The sequence below is a fragment of the Homalodisca vitripennis genome, chromosome 1, assembly GCF_021130785.1.
Source record: "Homalodisca vitripennis isolate AUS2020 chromosome 1, UT_GWSS_2.1, whole genome shotgun sequence".
In the NCBI taxonomy this organism is placed as follows: Eukaryota; Metazoa; Arthropoda; class Insecta; order Hemiptera; family Cicadellidae; genus Homalodisca; species Homalodisca vitripennis.
Genome location: NC_060207.1, coordinates 9,372,415 through 9,390,000, shown reverse-complemented (window position 1 = coordinate 9,390,000; position 17,586 = coordinate 9,372,415). Strand labels below are relative to the sequence as shown.

The 17,586-nt window shown below is 30.3% G+C and overlaps 1 protein-coding gene across 2 annotated transcripts in view; it reads right to left on the bottom strand.

The window, feature by feature from the left end:
- LOC124356968 (F-box only protein 22-like) overlaps nucleotides 1-17,586 on the bottom strand; it is a 38,505-nt gene that overhangs the window by 5,912 nt on the left and 15,007 nt on the right. For both annotated transcript variants that reach the window (XM_046808312.1, XM_046808321.1), the window contains 4 exons: nucleotides 11,583-11,704; nucleotides 9,770-9,894; nucleotides 6,000-6,210; nucleotides 4,427-4,613 (listed from right to left, as the gene is read on the bottom strand). In XM_046808312.1, coding sequence (XP_046664268.1) covers nucleotides 4,427-4,613; nucleotides 6,000-6,210; nucleotides 9,770-9,894; nucleotides 11,583-11,704 — 645 coding nt within the window. The remainder of the gene's footprint in view (nucleotides 1-4,426; nucleotides 4,614-5,999; nucleotides 6,211-9,769; nucleotides 9,895-11,582; nucleotides 11,705-17,586) is intronic.

The window sequence follows — 17,586 nt, the reverse complement described above, 5'->3', positions numbered from 1 at the left end:
TGCCACGTCTTAGACATGTATTGATAATATACATAACTAATATAAGTAGGATCAGTTAAAGAGTTGAAGAGTGGATAACTGCACTATCAGATCATGATGGACCGAAATAATTAGAACTAATGAATTTTCAAAACAATACAATATAATCAAAATTAAAATTTGGCACAAATTTCTCTCAGATAGCATGACTTGTTATTTAAATCTCTTTTGGAAAAAGAAATTGGGCTAACCCCTTTTTGAATCGTCTATTGAAAATTAAATACAACTCTATTTCACAACATTTATCAATATATTTTAATATATCTTTCCGAAAATTCTAAAAAAATCCAACAAAAAACAAAAAAACATTGATTCAGAAGAACTAAAAGAACAGAGAAAATAATCACATCCTCTAAACAAATTATATTATAAACTCAGGCCTTAAGATGTTTAAGAGAGATCATAAAAATAAAAATCAACAATATAAATTGTAATTTAATGAAATGCAAAGCGACAGTTTTTAATGAAGAAAAGATTAAAATACTCGAAAACCATAGGTAAAACCTCATGGAAATCATAGAATAAAAGAAAACAAAGAAACTTCATCCAAGTAGCAGAAAAAAGATAAGTTTTTAAAGTCTATAAGGGACTGTTACAGACCCTAAGCACAAGTGGCAAATAGGTTTTAATAATAATTTTTGTTAATAAATTGAAAACCTGTTATGTAGTAGTTCCCCCAACTCATGATGAAAGATATAACTCCTACCGAAAATTCCCGAATTTAAGGTGTCCCCCCCATCAGATGAGAAAAGAGGTAATGATATCATGAACCTCTATAAAAACAAGTGGTCTAGTGGGAACATGAGTCCCCATTAAATCATTAAATTTGCAAAGACCCTTAAATAAAACCCTAGTACATTTACTAAATGCCTCTTTCCTCTCAGGGATTTTCCTAGTCCAACTCAAAATTTCAAAGTGGATACCAATCTTTAAAAAAGGTGATGAAACAGAAAATTCAAAATATAGCCGATATCCATTTTACCATCAATTTTCTAAAATTTTTGAATAAAGCAATGTATTTAAGACTAGTGACACATTTAAGAAAATATGATCATTTTGACTTTGAACAACTGGAATCGAAAATACAAATTCTAACCATTACTGCTTTATTTTCTTTATTAAATCAACTTATCGAATCAATGATAGGAAAAAATAAAAGTAGCTGAGAATCTTCATGGACTTTCAAAAGCTTTTCTTGTCAGTATTTCCCCAATTTATTTTATTTTTTTAATATTATGTGTGAACATTAAATATACAAAAATTGAACAAATTAGGAATAAAAAATTATAATTTAAAGTGTTTGAAGTCCTATTTTAATTACAGACACAATTTTGTCAAAATAGCCAAAGTAAACTACAACCAAATTTTGAAATATAAATCACAATCAAATAACTAATATGGGGTACCCCAAGGTCAATTTTAGCCCATTTTAATTTTATCTGCTACAGAAAATACATGCCTAGTGTCTTAGTCCAAATAACCAAACAAATAAAACCAACTCTGCATTTACGCAATGACTCCAATCTTATTATCTCTAACAAGACAAATGACAGAACTAGAGAATAAACTCTTTATTCAACTATCAAAAATTACAAGAATTTTTTTTTAATAACAATTTAATCTAAAACGCTCAAAAAGACTAATTACATGTTGTTTACAACAAAACAAAATAGGAAAGATAGCCAAGTCCAAATTCAATGAAAAACTGAGTCATAATCCCAAGTTCCTAAAACCAAATTCCTATGTATTACATTGATACAAGTCTAATGGATCACATATTGACCATGTCCTTAACTATAATTAATTCTAGAATTTATGCCTAAAAAGTTGTCAACTTATGTAATCTAACTGTATTAAAAAGTGTATTTTCATGCTCACTTTCAATCGCATTGTATCGTTACGGTAATATGTGTGTATGGAGGAACATTGCCAACCAAAATCTCCATAAAATTTTTAATAATTTGCCAAAAAACACTTAAGAGCAATGTTAAATTTACATAATGAAAGACTCGTAAGACAACATTTCATTGATTTAAAATGTTAACAGTTCATAGCCTGTATATTTTAGAATGTATTATTTATGTCAAAAATTAATTTAGGAAATTTTTAACACACACATGATATCCAACCATGTAACGACACACGTAACTAAAAATAAAAATAGTTTGATAATCATAATTGAGAATGTTTAAGAAAAAACCACATAAATGGTGTAAAGTTTTTAATCTTATTCCAAAAGATATTGGTGAAATAAATGATCAGAAAAAATTCCAGGTTATTGCTAAGAATTTCTCTAAAATGCTTTTATACATTTGACGAATTTTATAGCCTAAGAACAACATGCAACTTTAAATTGAAATTTTAAAAATGTTTTCGACAGGTATTAAAGCATAGAAATAGACATTTAACTATAATGTTTTAGATAAAAATTATATCTGAACATACTTAGATTATAGTCTGATGAATGTGACACTATTTATGTATTGCAATGTAACACATAATGAATAAAGATTATTTGAATTGAATTGAATTGAATATTTTAATATTGAATTCATTTCAGTATATAGATTTTTACTTTAAGTAATTTTTGTATAGGTTAAGCATTTTTGTTATTTTCTATTTAAAGAATAAGTAATAATTATCACAATTTTATCAAACTACTGTAAATTTACTGTATACAATATGAGGTTGATTTGTAGAAAGGGCTTGACAGCCCTAACTCCGCCTCTTTAATAAAGGCATTTTTCATTTATTCATTCAATTTTTTCATTTAATTCAAAGTAGGCTATAACTTGTAATATTTATTTTAATGATACAATATAGTACAATTTTAAAATAAAAAAATAATACAAACAAAAATTAATTTTTTGAATTTTTAAAACTTTGGAATAATAAAATTGTAATTTTTTAAAATTTTAATTTATTTCTATGCATCTTTTTTATTGTTTTTTATTTTTATATATACACATAGGAAAAAAACATACCAAACTTCAAAATAGTAAGTACATATCTGTAGAACTGAGTTATGATTTTTTTTATAACTGGGTTTTGATATGTTTGAATTTAGTATTTCTGTAGTATTGCACAAAATAATTCACAACTTTTTCAAAAATAAATATAATAGGATGATTTGTGTTTTATTATGTTTGGGGAAAACTAGAACAAGTTCCAAAAAAGTACATATCTGTAATACTGAGTATGACTTTTCAAATATATTAGTACAAAATATTAAAAATCTGCACTTGCATAAAAGTTGTCTCTGATATTTGACAAATAGCTTTTACCAGCTGTAAACAATTAAATTAAAATACATAATCTATGTTTATTTGATTTATTATATATAAAATGCGTCTAAGTATAATACCATATTTCAAAATTCAGCTACAGAATAATAAATATTCAAAAAGCCAGTCTAATCAGCTGTTGGGACTTTTCGAAAAAAAAAAAAAAAAAAAAAAAAAAAAAAAAAACGTACGGGCCGATGTTATCGCCTCTTGGCACTCAAAGGGTTAACGCTTAAAGATTTTAAGAAGCCACCACTTTGGAAATAAAACTTGTAAACACAATTTTTTTTACTGCTATTAGGCATTTAGATTGTAAAGATATATACCAAATGTAAACATATTACAAGCCATTTTCAAATAAAAAATAGGTATATGTAAAATACAAAGTGGTGGTTTTTCAGGTGATTATTGAATTTTGGAAGTTTGAATATGATAGTTTGGTTTGTCTTTAGTCTAGGAATAATATCTGAAAAGATTATTCGAGAGTTCTGGGACACTCCATAAATATATTATAGTATACTATTTGTATAGTAAAGCAGTGGTTGTGAGAATTTAAACATTTTTTATAAAAGGAAACTTTCATTTCAAATAAATACAACGGGTTATCAAATTAGGGTAAATGCACTTATACTATTATTTTCTGACTCCTTAGAATGTATAGATTAAAATTATGTATAACCCAATGTATTATAGTAAAAGTTTTGGTCATTTAAAAATTGTTTTTGATAACTACATGTTTAATAAAAATAGGCCCGTCACCATGGTTAAAAACACACATCACCCATATGTATGTTTAACAATTTAGGGGCAATTGTTGTCTTGGGTCTTCCCATAGTTTTATCACATATCAATTCTCTCCTTACCTCCCTCAACACTCCCTTACCCCCCTCCTCAACCCTCCCTTACCCCCCTCAATGACCCTTTACCCAAATCCCACCCTACCCCCATCCGTCCGTTGGGAGTCCATTGAGACTCTTTTACTCAATGGATGAATGCACGTAAAAGACAATATTTTAAATAATTAACCATTATTGTAACCACATGACGCATTACTAATATCCAAGATTATGTAAATAAAGAACTTCTCTATTGTCTATTCTCACCTGTACTAGAGCTACTCATTCCATACTCTCCTAAGGCATGAAAACCAAACTGAGGCACTGAAGGAAAGGCTCTACTGAATGCACTGCTCTCCTCGTTCTCCAGGAAGGGGTCTGTCCTCGCTACACACTGAGCCAAAAATGCAATGCGGCTTCCTCCTTCTGGCACTGGACCCACTCTTTCTGCTAGCTGCAACATTAGATAGCCTACCTCATCAAAAATATTCAGAAACAGTATGGTAACTGTATTGTGTAATAATGATTATAAGACCAGTTAAAAAAATATAACACAATTACTGATATTGCAACAGTTGATAAAAACTTAAAAACAAAAATATATCTAATTTGTACATTGGGTTTTCATTTTATACATAAAAAATACTCTGCTAGCTGCTCCTAAGAACATAATATGTGATTTCAACACGCCATGTGCGATATGATCCAATGCACCAGTTGATTTTGTTCATAATCTGCAGCTCTCAAGCCAAGAGGTCACAGACATTGGATTCCCAAGAAGGTATAAACAAAACATTATTTTTTAAGGAGACCGATCCCCTTTTAAGCCTTATTCTGTCCGTCCTCATGGGCCACTGGCCTGTGCGAGAACCTTATCAAACAGAATAAGGGGGAGAATCAATACAGTATGAGGTCGATGGTACTGATAAAAAGTGCAACAGACAGGATTTGAAGCTGCCCTATGTCTAACTCAGACTCAAAGTCCAACGACTTAGACTGCTCGGCCATCGGTACTCCCAACTGGTCTGGCAAGTGTACCTTTACCCAAAATAGAATTTTATTTTTAAATAAAATACCACATTCATAGTCTAAAAATAAATATTATTTTAAATAAACATTTTACTAAATTTGTATTATTAACTGGTACAATGGCATCTCCATAATCCTCCAAAAAAAATCCACACCTACCAGTATCCCTGTTCGTATGTAAACTAAATAGTTTAGCAAACTGTTATAGTTTTTAAATAAAACGTAAAAAAAAGTTGTGATGAAGACGTTTGAAATGTACACTTTGCAACATTTTGACATCAGAGACACCTAGCACTACACAAGAGGTCTGTCTCATTTAAACAGCAGCCATCCAATGTAATCTAGACAAAGAGGTATTCTCATTATCTCATCATCAGGTGCACTATGTTGTTTTAGGCTCAAATTCAAAGCACGGTGGGCAACTGAATTTTATACACAAAATGTAACTAAATTAACATGCGACATCACAATGACTTCTCCTTAACAATGCACAGAGTTACATTTCTCTCCAAGAAACCTTCCTATATAGGAGCAAAACTATTCAACATGCTACCACATAACTTTAAAAATTGTGATTTATTTTACATCCACCCATTTGACTTGGATGTAAATCAATCTACACCACTGAAAAGTTTAAGATTGCAACAAACATTTACCTTTAAAAAGGCCAAAATGACATATATTTTAACCAATTTAATTTTTTAATATCATTATCAAAATCATGTAAAGTTCACATGTTTATCTGACACCTAATTTGATGAAAATAAATAAAGATATGTGATTAATTCTTAAAGTAAAATATTAAAATTACCTGTTTCATGAAAGTATTAATATCTTTTGCATCCTCATGATACAAAATCTCAGAATGGGCAGAAACGCCATCTCCCCTGAAGGCTATAAATACGTACGAGGGTACGAACCACAAGCTGTGGTATCTTCCAGTAGTGATTTTGTGTCTGTTGCCTGCATTACATTCATAGTGTTTGATTTCACCACCTCCGGCTGCAAACGTTTGACCCTGTCTGTGGGCAAAAAAGGACAATCAATATTATTTTGTTGATAACTATTGTATAATGTTTACAACTCTGTTTCATTCTAACCCTTAAAGCGCTAATCTACATTACTGTCAAACGCTAAGACATAAAAATATACTTTTTTTCTAATTTCCCAATGCTAATTTTTGTTTCATATTCATTGGTATTACCTTAATAAGAAAAAATAATAAACATGTAATATTACATATTTTTGAGAATTTTATACGCACGAAAACATTTGAAGTTTTGAATAAACTGCATTGCAGGATAATGTTCATAGGAACACTATTTGACAGATTGCATTACATTTATACAGGTTATTTATAATGAGTAAATTGTAACTGAAGTTTCTGTATAATTATTACATAAAGATAAATAAGTTCAGTATAAGATTTTGAAATGTAATAATATGAAATTCAACACAAACTTATTTATACAATAGCCTACAAGGGAAATGAAACAAATATTGTAATTATAAACCTTATTTATTTAGAATAAATAAACTGGACTTGTATGGTGAAACTGGTATAAAATACAAAACAAATAATTGAAAAAAGATATTACACATAATATAACAAAAATGCGCTCATTCGTCAAAACTTGGATCATCTGGATTAGCCATTATAACAAAAAATCATACTAAATTTTAGTAAAAACAAACTAAAACACCATAAGAATAACAACGGACTGATTCAAAACACTTTGTTTAACAATATAACCAACATACGACCAACACACACGTAGTTAAACAGCTGAATGAAACGAACGCGTCTGTAGGCGTATGCCGCGTCACAGGCCATACAAAAAAATGGCTGCGATTGCTTTCAACCCGAGTAGATACCGTTACAAAGTCCACCAACAGTGACAAAGCGTTTTGTCTAGTCCCGACAGTCGAAAGGAACATCGACCTGCTCTCTTACGGAAGTTTTAACAACTAATTCTTCGCTATTTCAAAAGTAAAGCTTTTGCGTTTGTAGACGTTATCCGCGTTTAAAGCATCGGCAGTTCCGCGTCTATAGGCGTTAGCCGCGTTGGAAGGGCTAAATATAATCATAAAACGATAATTTTTTCTCAGATCACAGTTTTTTAGGTTGTACAGAAACATAATTAACAGTTATACAGTATAACTGTCAGACAACTAGATAGAGAGACCAAAATCACTAATTGCCTGGATCTATATTTGGCTAGCTAAAGCTGATTTAACATGTATTTATGTGACTTACGGTTGTTTTTAAATGTATTAAATTAAACTTTTTAAATGTAAAAAAATAGAATCTGGGGAAAAATATAAATTTATTTTTAACTTTTTTGATCCTCTCCCATTTCAACATGCACAAAGCTTAGTTTGGTTGAAAATCAAATTCTTTTTTAGAATAAATTCCTCTATTGATTTAAAAAATTAGGTTGTGTGCTTATACAATACAAATTGGCACTTGGCTCCTGGAGTATGAACTCAGGAGTTTTGAGTGTGTTTGTATAACTTTACCTTTAATTTTTTCATATTTAGTTTACAAGTTGTTAATGGACAAATTGCTCATGTTAATGACCTTGTATTATATGCATATAATTTTTTTTTGCTATTATGCCACTATAGTATTAACTTATGTTATAAGGACTTGCTTAGATATGGCTTGGCTATGTGTTATTTCTGTAACACTTTCACACTCGGTTAAATTAACAATTGGAATGTACATGGGTAGTCCTTTTCAAGAATTACTATACGAATATTTTGACCTTAGAAGTATATGGCTGTTTTTATCTATATCTCTGTCTCAGGCTCCATGGTTTAGTCAACATGATCAGTTACAGTAAACAACATAAGTGAAGAATCTTTGTTGATAGATAAAAAAAGTACTAACCTTCATATAAAAATTGCCTTTAAGGAGAACATCTTGAATCAATCATATTGTAATTTAATTAAACATGTATGAAATAAAAGTGTTGATATTTTTCTCAAATGTAACGGATAAGTAAAAAATTAATAAAATAAAGTTAAATTTAAATTATTTATGGCAATATTTATGAAATTAAATATTGCACATGAAAAGTTTAAATTACATAAAAAAGTTGCAATAGAGGAACTTTTTAATATTTTTGCCGAGCCTATTTTTGTCAATTACTAACATGAAGAATAGAACGTGATATTGTAATGTGTTTGGTTTGCCAAAAACATATTGTAAAGAAAACCAAAGTCCTGTCACTGTAAGATGCTGACAATTAGATAAAAATAAATAAAAGCACACGATTTCTGATTTATGTGCAATGTTGTCTAGAATAAATCAACCCTCAATTTCTAGCTTGTTACACGACACAGGGTGTGACATGGTTCTGCCTAGTGTTTATTTGAATTATAAAATCTATTAAAATAAAAAAATAAAAAAAAACGATAATTATAGCTATCATCTTGCCTTATTAGTATGCACCTTTTTATTAGTTCCCTATGTAAATAAGAAAAAGTACTCCAAGTTTCATAAAAGCAAGCATCTGTATGAGTTTTGGTTTTTTAATATATTAGTACAAAAAGATAAAATCTGCACTCATACATAAGTTGGCTCTCATATTTGTCAAATAGCTTTTACCAACTGTAAAAAAAATCAAACCAAGATACTTGCATTTTGTTGGAAATTTCTTTGGCTTCGATTTGAGACTAATCATATGTCAACATTTAGAAACAGAATAATAAATATTTGAAAAGCTGATCAATTCGACCCTCTGTATTTCTTGGAATTACTTGGCACTCAAAGGGATAAAGCGTTGTACTTTGTGAAGGTCTACAACCACAGCTGGTGTCTAGTTTTAAACACCAGAGTTGGTGGATCCCTGGACTCAAAGGGTAGTACTGTTTCTAAAGTGACATTAATTTTGCACATTTATATGTTTTTCATGTAATATTTTAAGAAGATTTTAGCAGTCTGTTAAGGTCTACCATCATTGCAGATGTGACTATAAACACTACAGGTGGCAAAACCCGGAAGCTGAAGTGAAAAACCATTTACAGAATGACCTTTTTCAAAGGTAAAAGGAATTTTGAACAATTTCTTCATTAAGTTTAACATGTTACTTGGTCAGCTGAAACTAAATTGTGTTAATATTGTATGACAAAATTATATACAAAATAAAGTGATTTAAGAAATTTAAAAAATAGGCAGTATTTACAAGATTTAAAATTTAACCGTTTCGCAACTATCGAAGAATTCTGAGTGCCATGTAATTCCAATCTTAAAATGTCATTAGCATGACATAGCAAGCACAAAGAAATTACCAAAATCAATTGATTATGACACTGAACACAAAAGGCTGAAGTGCTCACAAAATTCAATTAGTGAATAACAGAAAATTTGACGAAAGTAAAATATAAAGATTTGTTAAACCATAAATTTGATTGCCTGTACCATTAGGAGAGTACTTAATTTAAGTTCTATTAGATTCATCAAGGCAAAAATTGAGGATTTATACATATATCAAAAAGTAAAGTCTTTAATTATAGGATCCAATATTGAATTGAAAATGTAAAAATAACCAATGTTAAATGGTATAAAATTCTCACCTGTCTACAAGTTTATTCAACAGTGAGCAAACAAACTTGGCTGATCTTGCTTTTGAAATGACCAGTAAACATTTTATTGGTTCTTCCCCACCAGTACAGCGGGACACTATTTCATCTGTTATGGGCTGAAACAAAATTTAATTCATTACAAATTTTTTAAAGGTGAAACAGCTACTATTGGAAATTTGCAATAATAAAATATGATACTATCCATAAATGGACAAACCTATATTCAATTGTTAATTAAATTTTTCAATCTATTATAACTATCTGTTCAAAAACAGCTTTCATTTCATTATAAAAGTAAACCTATATTATATAAAAACTAACAAGGCATCTCTACTTAATTTTTCATTTAATTACAACCACTTTAACCCTCTGAGCTTCCATCATAATTTCTGAAATGCACACCTGTTTTTTCATGGATTTTGCAGACTTTTCTCTTATATTTAAATCCCTCTCTGCACCTTTATTCCCATCACCACTCATAGTATGAGTTTTGGAATAATTCACTGAAAAAGCTTTAACTTATCCATATCAAAGTTTTCAATAATAGCTTAGACATGTTGATAAATAAATTAAAAAAATTACAAACAAACTCCTGACTTTTTGCAGTCTGTTCCAAATTTACTCTCCTTTAATGATTTCTGCTGTCAAAAAAAACAAATCAGAGATCATTAAGATGTTTTCAACAATACACTTAGCTAGGGATTCTCAAATTTGCGATGATTATATCACCCCAATCTTTCCCTGGGCTAATTTTCCTTACTTATGAATTTGACCAAGATTTCAGGACTACGAATGATATACTACAGTTTGATTTTGTTATCCTGAAATTACAACCTCTATCATCTTGACAACTTGGTGTTGTTTTATACTATGGAGGTGATAAAACATATCTTGGTGATAAAACATATCTATCTTGGTGATAAGAATATCTTGGAAGTCGCTCCATTGTATGGATTTCTTCAAAATATACCTGAAATTTTAAAGCTTTTGCAAATAATATAAAATTTTAACATCACTTAATCAAAATTATCAGGCCAATCATGGATAAAAAAATCTGCCAAGGCCATGAACAATATGACAAGCTGCTGCCCACAGTTGTTTAAAAGATAATTTGATTAAATGGGAATACAGTTAGAATAGTGATGTGTCAAAGCCGAAGAGTGACTAATGAATATCAAAAACAGATTTGGAACTGAGAATTGGATGAGGAGATTAGAGAGCATTACTAAGACAGCGACAGTTAAGTCATGAAGATATTAAGGCGCAATAAGAAATTAGAAGTTATTCATGTCCTACTACTGTCAAAAAAAGCTTATTAATCAATGACTGTGAAGATTGCAGGTGTATTGTCTGTCTATATAAAGGCCATCTTTAACAAAAAATCAAATACACCTTAATGTGACTGGTCAAGATACAAACTGCTATTGCAACACCTTCGGGCTATGCAGCATCTAAAGCCCACTTCATGATTCAATACTCAATTGACTAAAAATAAACAGCACCACCAAATATACCTCTTATGTGAAACAATTATCGTTCCAATTATTATCAAAAAAGCCATTTAAGACACAATGATCAAAATGTCTAATCATATGTTATGACAATAATTAATTTATTATAACAAAACATTTCTCATTTACTCATAAAAAAATTTCTTGCTTTATTTCAGTTTTATGAATTGGAATAAAATATTACAAATTTTATGGTTATTTCTGACTGAAATTCTTAATTTTTGTACAACCTTACATTAATTAATTACTAATCTATTGTAGTTTGAAAATGTAAATAAATATATTTTACAAACCTTTCTTAAAATTTTTGCTCCCTTCATGATACAAAATGGTGAAATCTTTATTCCTTGTGAAGTTGGTAGAATCAATGTGGGATGACTGTGCCAAAATTGGTACGTTGTCAATTTTAAAGACGCTATAAGAAAAATTTTGTATGAATTTCCATGCTATAATAATACCAAGTAATATGTGATATAAGAGTGTATATTGTTATTTAACCCTTTAACCGCCAGGCTTAGTTACATACTATAACCCCCCAGTGCCAAATATTTTTTCCCATTTTTAGGAGTTTTTGACATAACACATTAAACACATTATTTAAAGTTTAATTAACAATGTTTATAAACTTCTAAAATAATGTCAATTTGTCAAATAATTATAACATATTACCACTATCACACAACTATATACGGGTAAACATTGGAAAACACCAAGTAAAATATCAATGTAACCATTCCCGAACTCGTGTTCGATACAAAGCACAAAGCACGTGGCATCCAAGTACTCTGATCAATGTCCACAAGATTGCACCACCAACTAGACATTTAGAATATAATAGAACACAAAGTCATACAATAAAACAGTTTATAATTTGAAAATGAGTATACTCGGATGTGGAGGTTTTTCACAATACTACAGTTGCACGGCATATCTCAGGCATGGCGGTTGTTCACAAAACTTAGAGTTGCAAGATTATCTCGGGCGTGGCGGTTAAAGGGTTAAAATACAGTACTATGTTTGGAATGAATAATGGGTTTTACGAATTAAAATATAAATTTGTACATAACCTATAAATTTGTCAGCCGAGAGTAAATAACTAACAAAAACTTATTCATATGAAAAGCACAAGGTGTACAATTCCAATGTATGAAGTCAACTTTTACTAACTTAACTTATAACTGATCATTCAAACAAGTGAAAAAGTAATACAAAATTATAGGAGGGCTGTTCAGAAAACAGCACAAGTTTGGAAACAAAAAATTAACAACAAAAAACCCAATTTATACAATTTATATATATATATATATATATATATATATATATATATATATATATATAAATAAAGTACACTTTAAATTCATTTTTCTTCATAATTGCAATTCAAATGAATCATATCAAGGCACAAGTTTTTCAATAGAAAATCTGTTAAAATCTCAATTTTTTTGTAATCTTTGAGGGAGATTACAAAAAAAGGCAGTTTATTACAAAGTTACAAAGTTTTGGAGGCAGTTTATTTTTGTCACCTACCGTAAGGACTTTTGTACCAATCCATAAACCAAATTTGTGGTAATTAAGTTTTTTCACCACAATTTCATTCACCAAACTCGGTGAAATTCATGGAAAATATACCAAAACTTCTGTAATCATGAAAAGAAGATAAAGATTTATATAATAACTTCATAAGTTACCAGGATAGGTCTACCACTGAGGTTCTCATTATCAATATTGGTACTTCATAAGTTACAAGGATAGGTCTACCACTGAGGTTCTCATTATCAATATTGGCACTTCATAAGTTACAAGGATAGGTCTACCACTGAGGTTCTCATTATCAATATTGGCACTTCATAAGTTACAAGGATAGGTCTACCACTGAGGTTCTCATTATCAATATTGGCACTTCATAAGTTATAAGGATAGGTCTACCACTGAGGTTGTCATTATCAATATTGGCACTTCATAAGTTACAAGGATAGGTCTACCACTGAGGTTCTCATTATCAATATTGGCACTTCATAAGTTACAAGGATGGTCTACCACTGAGGTTCTCATTATCAATATTGGCACTTCATAAGTTACAAGGATAGGTCTACCACTGAGGTTCTCATTATCAATATTGGCACTTCATAAGTTACAAGGATAGGTCTACCACTGAGGTTCTCATTATCAATATTGGCACTTCATAAGTTATAAGGATAGGTCTACCACTGAGGTTGTCATTATCAATATTGGCACTTCATAAGTTACAAGGATAGGTCTACCACTGAGGTTCTCATTATCAATATTGGCACTTCATAAGTTACCAGGATAGGTCTACCACTGAGGTTGTCATTATTAATATTGGCACTTCATAAGTTACAAGGATAGGTCTACCACTGAGGTACTCATTATCAATATTGGCACTTCATAAGTTACCAGGGTAGGTCTACCACTGAGGTTCTCATTATCAATATTGGCACGGCCATTATAGAAATCAATTATTTTTCTGCATCCAATACAGTTGGCTGTAAACAATGTTGGAGTACACCATACCATGTGTACCGTAACATGCTTCACTCACATTGCATGCGAAATTACAAATCTACTACTCATTTCATTCTCGAGATGTTGTGTGGCCAGATAGACAGACAGAAAATTATACAGAAAAGAAATTGACACAAAAATTATGCTCAGCCAAATTCCTATCAAAGAACTCATTGTTGTTTATCTGGAAATTAAGTTTCATGCAAAATTTAAAATCTACGGATGAAACCATTCTTGGAATATCTTGCCACGTCATCAGACAGTGACATTTTTGTTCATTAAGTTGTTTCATAGCAGTGTTCAAATAATAAAAGTTACGGTGAGCTAAGGAGGGTACTACAATGCAAGAGTGCGCTAAAATCACATTTTACCACATACTCGGAACATTGACATTTCACTCTTATTATTTTTTCATTTTACTCTGTCAAATAGTCACATGTTCAAAACTCATATGATTGTACTGTTTGTTTACAAGATTATTTAATCTATGATTTTCTGAGTGTCATGAACCCAGTTTGTGTCATTTACTTAGTTTAACACCAAAAGTATTCACTAATGCTCAGCCAAATCCCATGTAGTGGCATGCACTATCACTAAACTCGGTGTTGTTGATATAGAAATGAAGCTTCTTGCAAATTTAAAGTGTGTACATCAGTTGATTTTTGAGATATTTTGTGGGCAGACAAACATAAATGAAATATTGTGCATACTTTACAACCTCCACGAAAAACTTTGCTACAGTTATCTTTAGTTAGGTTATTAGAAAATGAATAAAATATTCTCCTTTGATAACCTCGGGAGCCATATACTTCAATATTATTATGAGCACAAATGAATATACTCAAATTAGTAAGATTGTATTAATCAATAGACATTCATTTACATGAGTTTTACTAAACTGTTTGTACACTACTAATCAGATACTCGTAGAACTCATACTATCAGACAAAGTAATTTTATCAAGCAACACAAATTATTTTCACTCATACTTTCCTATTGAGTATTCTGTGTAGTTTTATTCATAACGTAAACTCCTTATTATTCAAGGATCAACCATAATGTGTACGACCCTTCATACTGGAAAAGTAAAATAAGTTCAGGATATTTTAAACTGGAATTTGGTTTTTATGAACCAATAAAGTGGCACCAGACAATACATTCACATTTCTATTTGTAAAACACTGCCCACACCAGAATGGCAGCAGCAAGGGATTCTTAAAACTTCTGGCAGGAACATGCGGCAGTGGTGCCTAGCAGAAAGGTGGCAGCTCACACTAACAAGAGAGCTACTGGCAAGAGGACGTGATGGCTACAACTCATCAGTTCACATCTATCATGACTCTCGAATGGTTTGTTACGTTCTAATGCCAGTAGTGTCTGGTGAAAGTAAAGAAGAATTAGTAGCATTAGCAGAAGATGAGGACAAGGCTGGACATACAGGGTGATTCATGAAGTTCTCCCCCACTTCTACAGCACATTGTACTAGTAAAAATAATGAAAAAATGTTATATAAACATAGGTCCGAAAACGCTTCGTTAGCGAGTTACAGCTAGCGAAAGATTTCGCCTGAATTCCTGGGTAAAGAGTAAAATAAAGCCATACTGAACTTTTGGAAAGGTTAATTAAGTAAGAAATATCGTGGATTCTTATGTATTTTTACCTGATAAAGCTAATAAAATAGGTTTCAGAACTGTACCTGTAGTAGTTTTTGAGGGATTCAGGGTTAAATGCAAAAAATTGAGGCACGAAACAATGTTTTTTTAAGTTTGATGTACAATAACTTTGTTAAATTGGTAATAAATACATAAAATCAACAAACATTAATTGTAGAGAATTTAATTCTGAGAAAATTGATATAATCAAAGTCTAAAATAAAACAGAAATAAATACCAAAAAATCGATTTTATTCAGTATAATACATTACTAGTTTTAAGCAAAATTAATCAGGTTGGGCCAACCGTACATGACTCTCGAATGGTTTGTTACGTTCTAATGCCAGTAGTGTCTGGTGAAAGTAAAGAAGAATTAGTAGCATTAGCAGAAGATGAGGACAAGGCTGGACATACAGGGTGATTCATGAAGTTCTCCCCCCACTTCTACAGCACATTGTACTAGTAAAAATAATGAAAAAATGTTATATAAACATAGATCCGAAAACGCTTCGTTAGCGAGTTACAGCTAGCGAAAGATTTCGCCTGAATTCCTGGGTAAAGAGTAAAATAAAGCCATACTGAACTTTTGGAAAGGTTAATTAAGTAAGAAATATCGTACTGAAATATCGTAATGTATTATACTGAATAAAATCAATTTTTTGGTATTTATTTCTGTTTTATTTTAGACTTTGATTATATCAATTTTCTCAGAATTAAATTCTCTACAATTAATGTTTGTTGATTTTATGTATTTATTACCAATTTAACAAAGTTATTGTACATCAAACTTAAAAAAAACATTGTTTCGTGCCTCAATTTTTTGCATTTAACCCTGAATTCCTCAAAAACTACTACAGGTACAGTTCTGAAACCTATTTTATTAGCTTTATCAGGTAAAAATACATAAGAATCCACGATATTTCATACTTAATTAACCTTTCCAAAAGTTCAGTATGGCTTTATTTTACTCTTTACCCAGGAATTCAGGCGAAATCTTTCGCTAGCTGTAACTCGCTAACGAAGTGTTTTCGGACCTATGTTTATATAACATTTTTCATTATTTTTACTAGTACAATGTGCTGTAGAAGTGGGGGGAGAACTTCATGAATCACCCTGTATAGGTTCACGTTATCAACTAATCTAAGTGGCAAATACACACTCAGGTCAGACCTAAGGAAAGATAACCTTATGAGAGAGCTCAGCACAGAAAATGAGCCTATAGCTCACAGTCTACACTATAGCTAGACCTAAGCCAAATGTCATGTACTACAAGGTGATATATTGGCTTATGTTTTTGGTATGTTTATGGACATGCCGTTTCAAAGTTACAAGGTGTTGCATAACAGTCTTCACTATGGTCACACACCCTTTACAAAAATAAGGTATTAAAACTATTTTTTATAAAAAGCTCAAACCCGGCCCTCACACATAATATTAGATATAATTTCAGAAGTTTACTGTTCCAAAGCCTATCTAACTGTTTTCAAACATTGTTTTAATTTTAATGCTCCAAGATTGTTTAATCTTATTTCCGTTAAATAAGATCATTTAGCACCATTAAATCGTTTTTTAAAAAGTTTTAAAATGTTTCTATTTTCGTTGGATAATTGCGAGTGCTTTCTGAAAATTGTTGAAAGAAATAATGAATAATGTGTATATTTCAGTTCGTTTTTATCACCTTTTATAATTCCAATTAATCTTTTTTATTTTTACGTTTATGACTTGTCTTATAGATTTTGTATAGTTTTCTTATTTTCTTATTAATATATTATTTATGTAGCGGTTTCAATCCTTCTTTGAGTTTATTTTTACTATGTTAGTTTAATCTGATGTGCATCCTTCATCGGGCTTTTGCCTATTGGATGTTCTATTTTATTTCACAATTATCGAGTTTTGTTGTTATCGTAAGTTCTTTTTTACTGTTAAGTTTACTTTTAGTTTGTTTGAAGATTATATTATTATTTAATTATTTTTAAGTTTGTAAATATTTCAAGATCAATGGTTTTATATTGTTTGATGTTTTTGTTTTGTATAAATTTCTTGTAAAGTTTGTAAATATTGTGAAATAAAATCTTTTTGAAATGTATAATTTCAAATCTATATTTCATTCTCGAAATGTCCT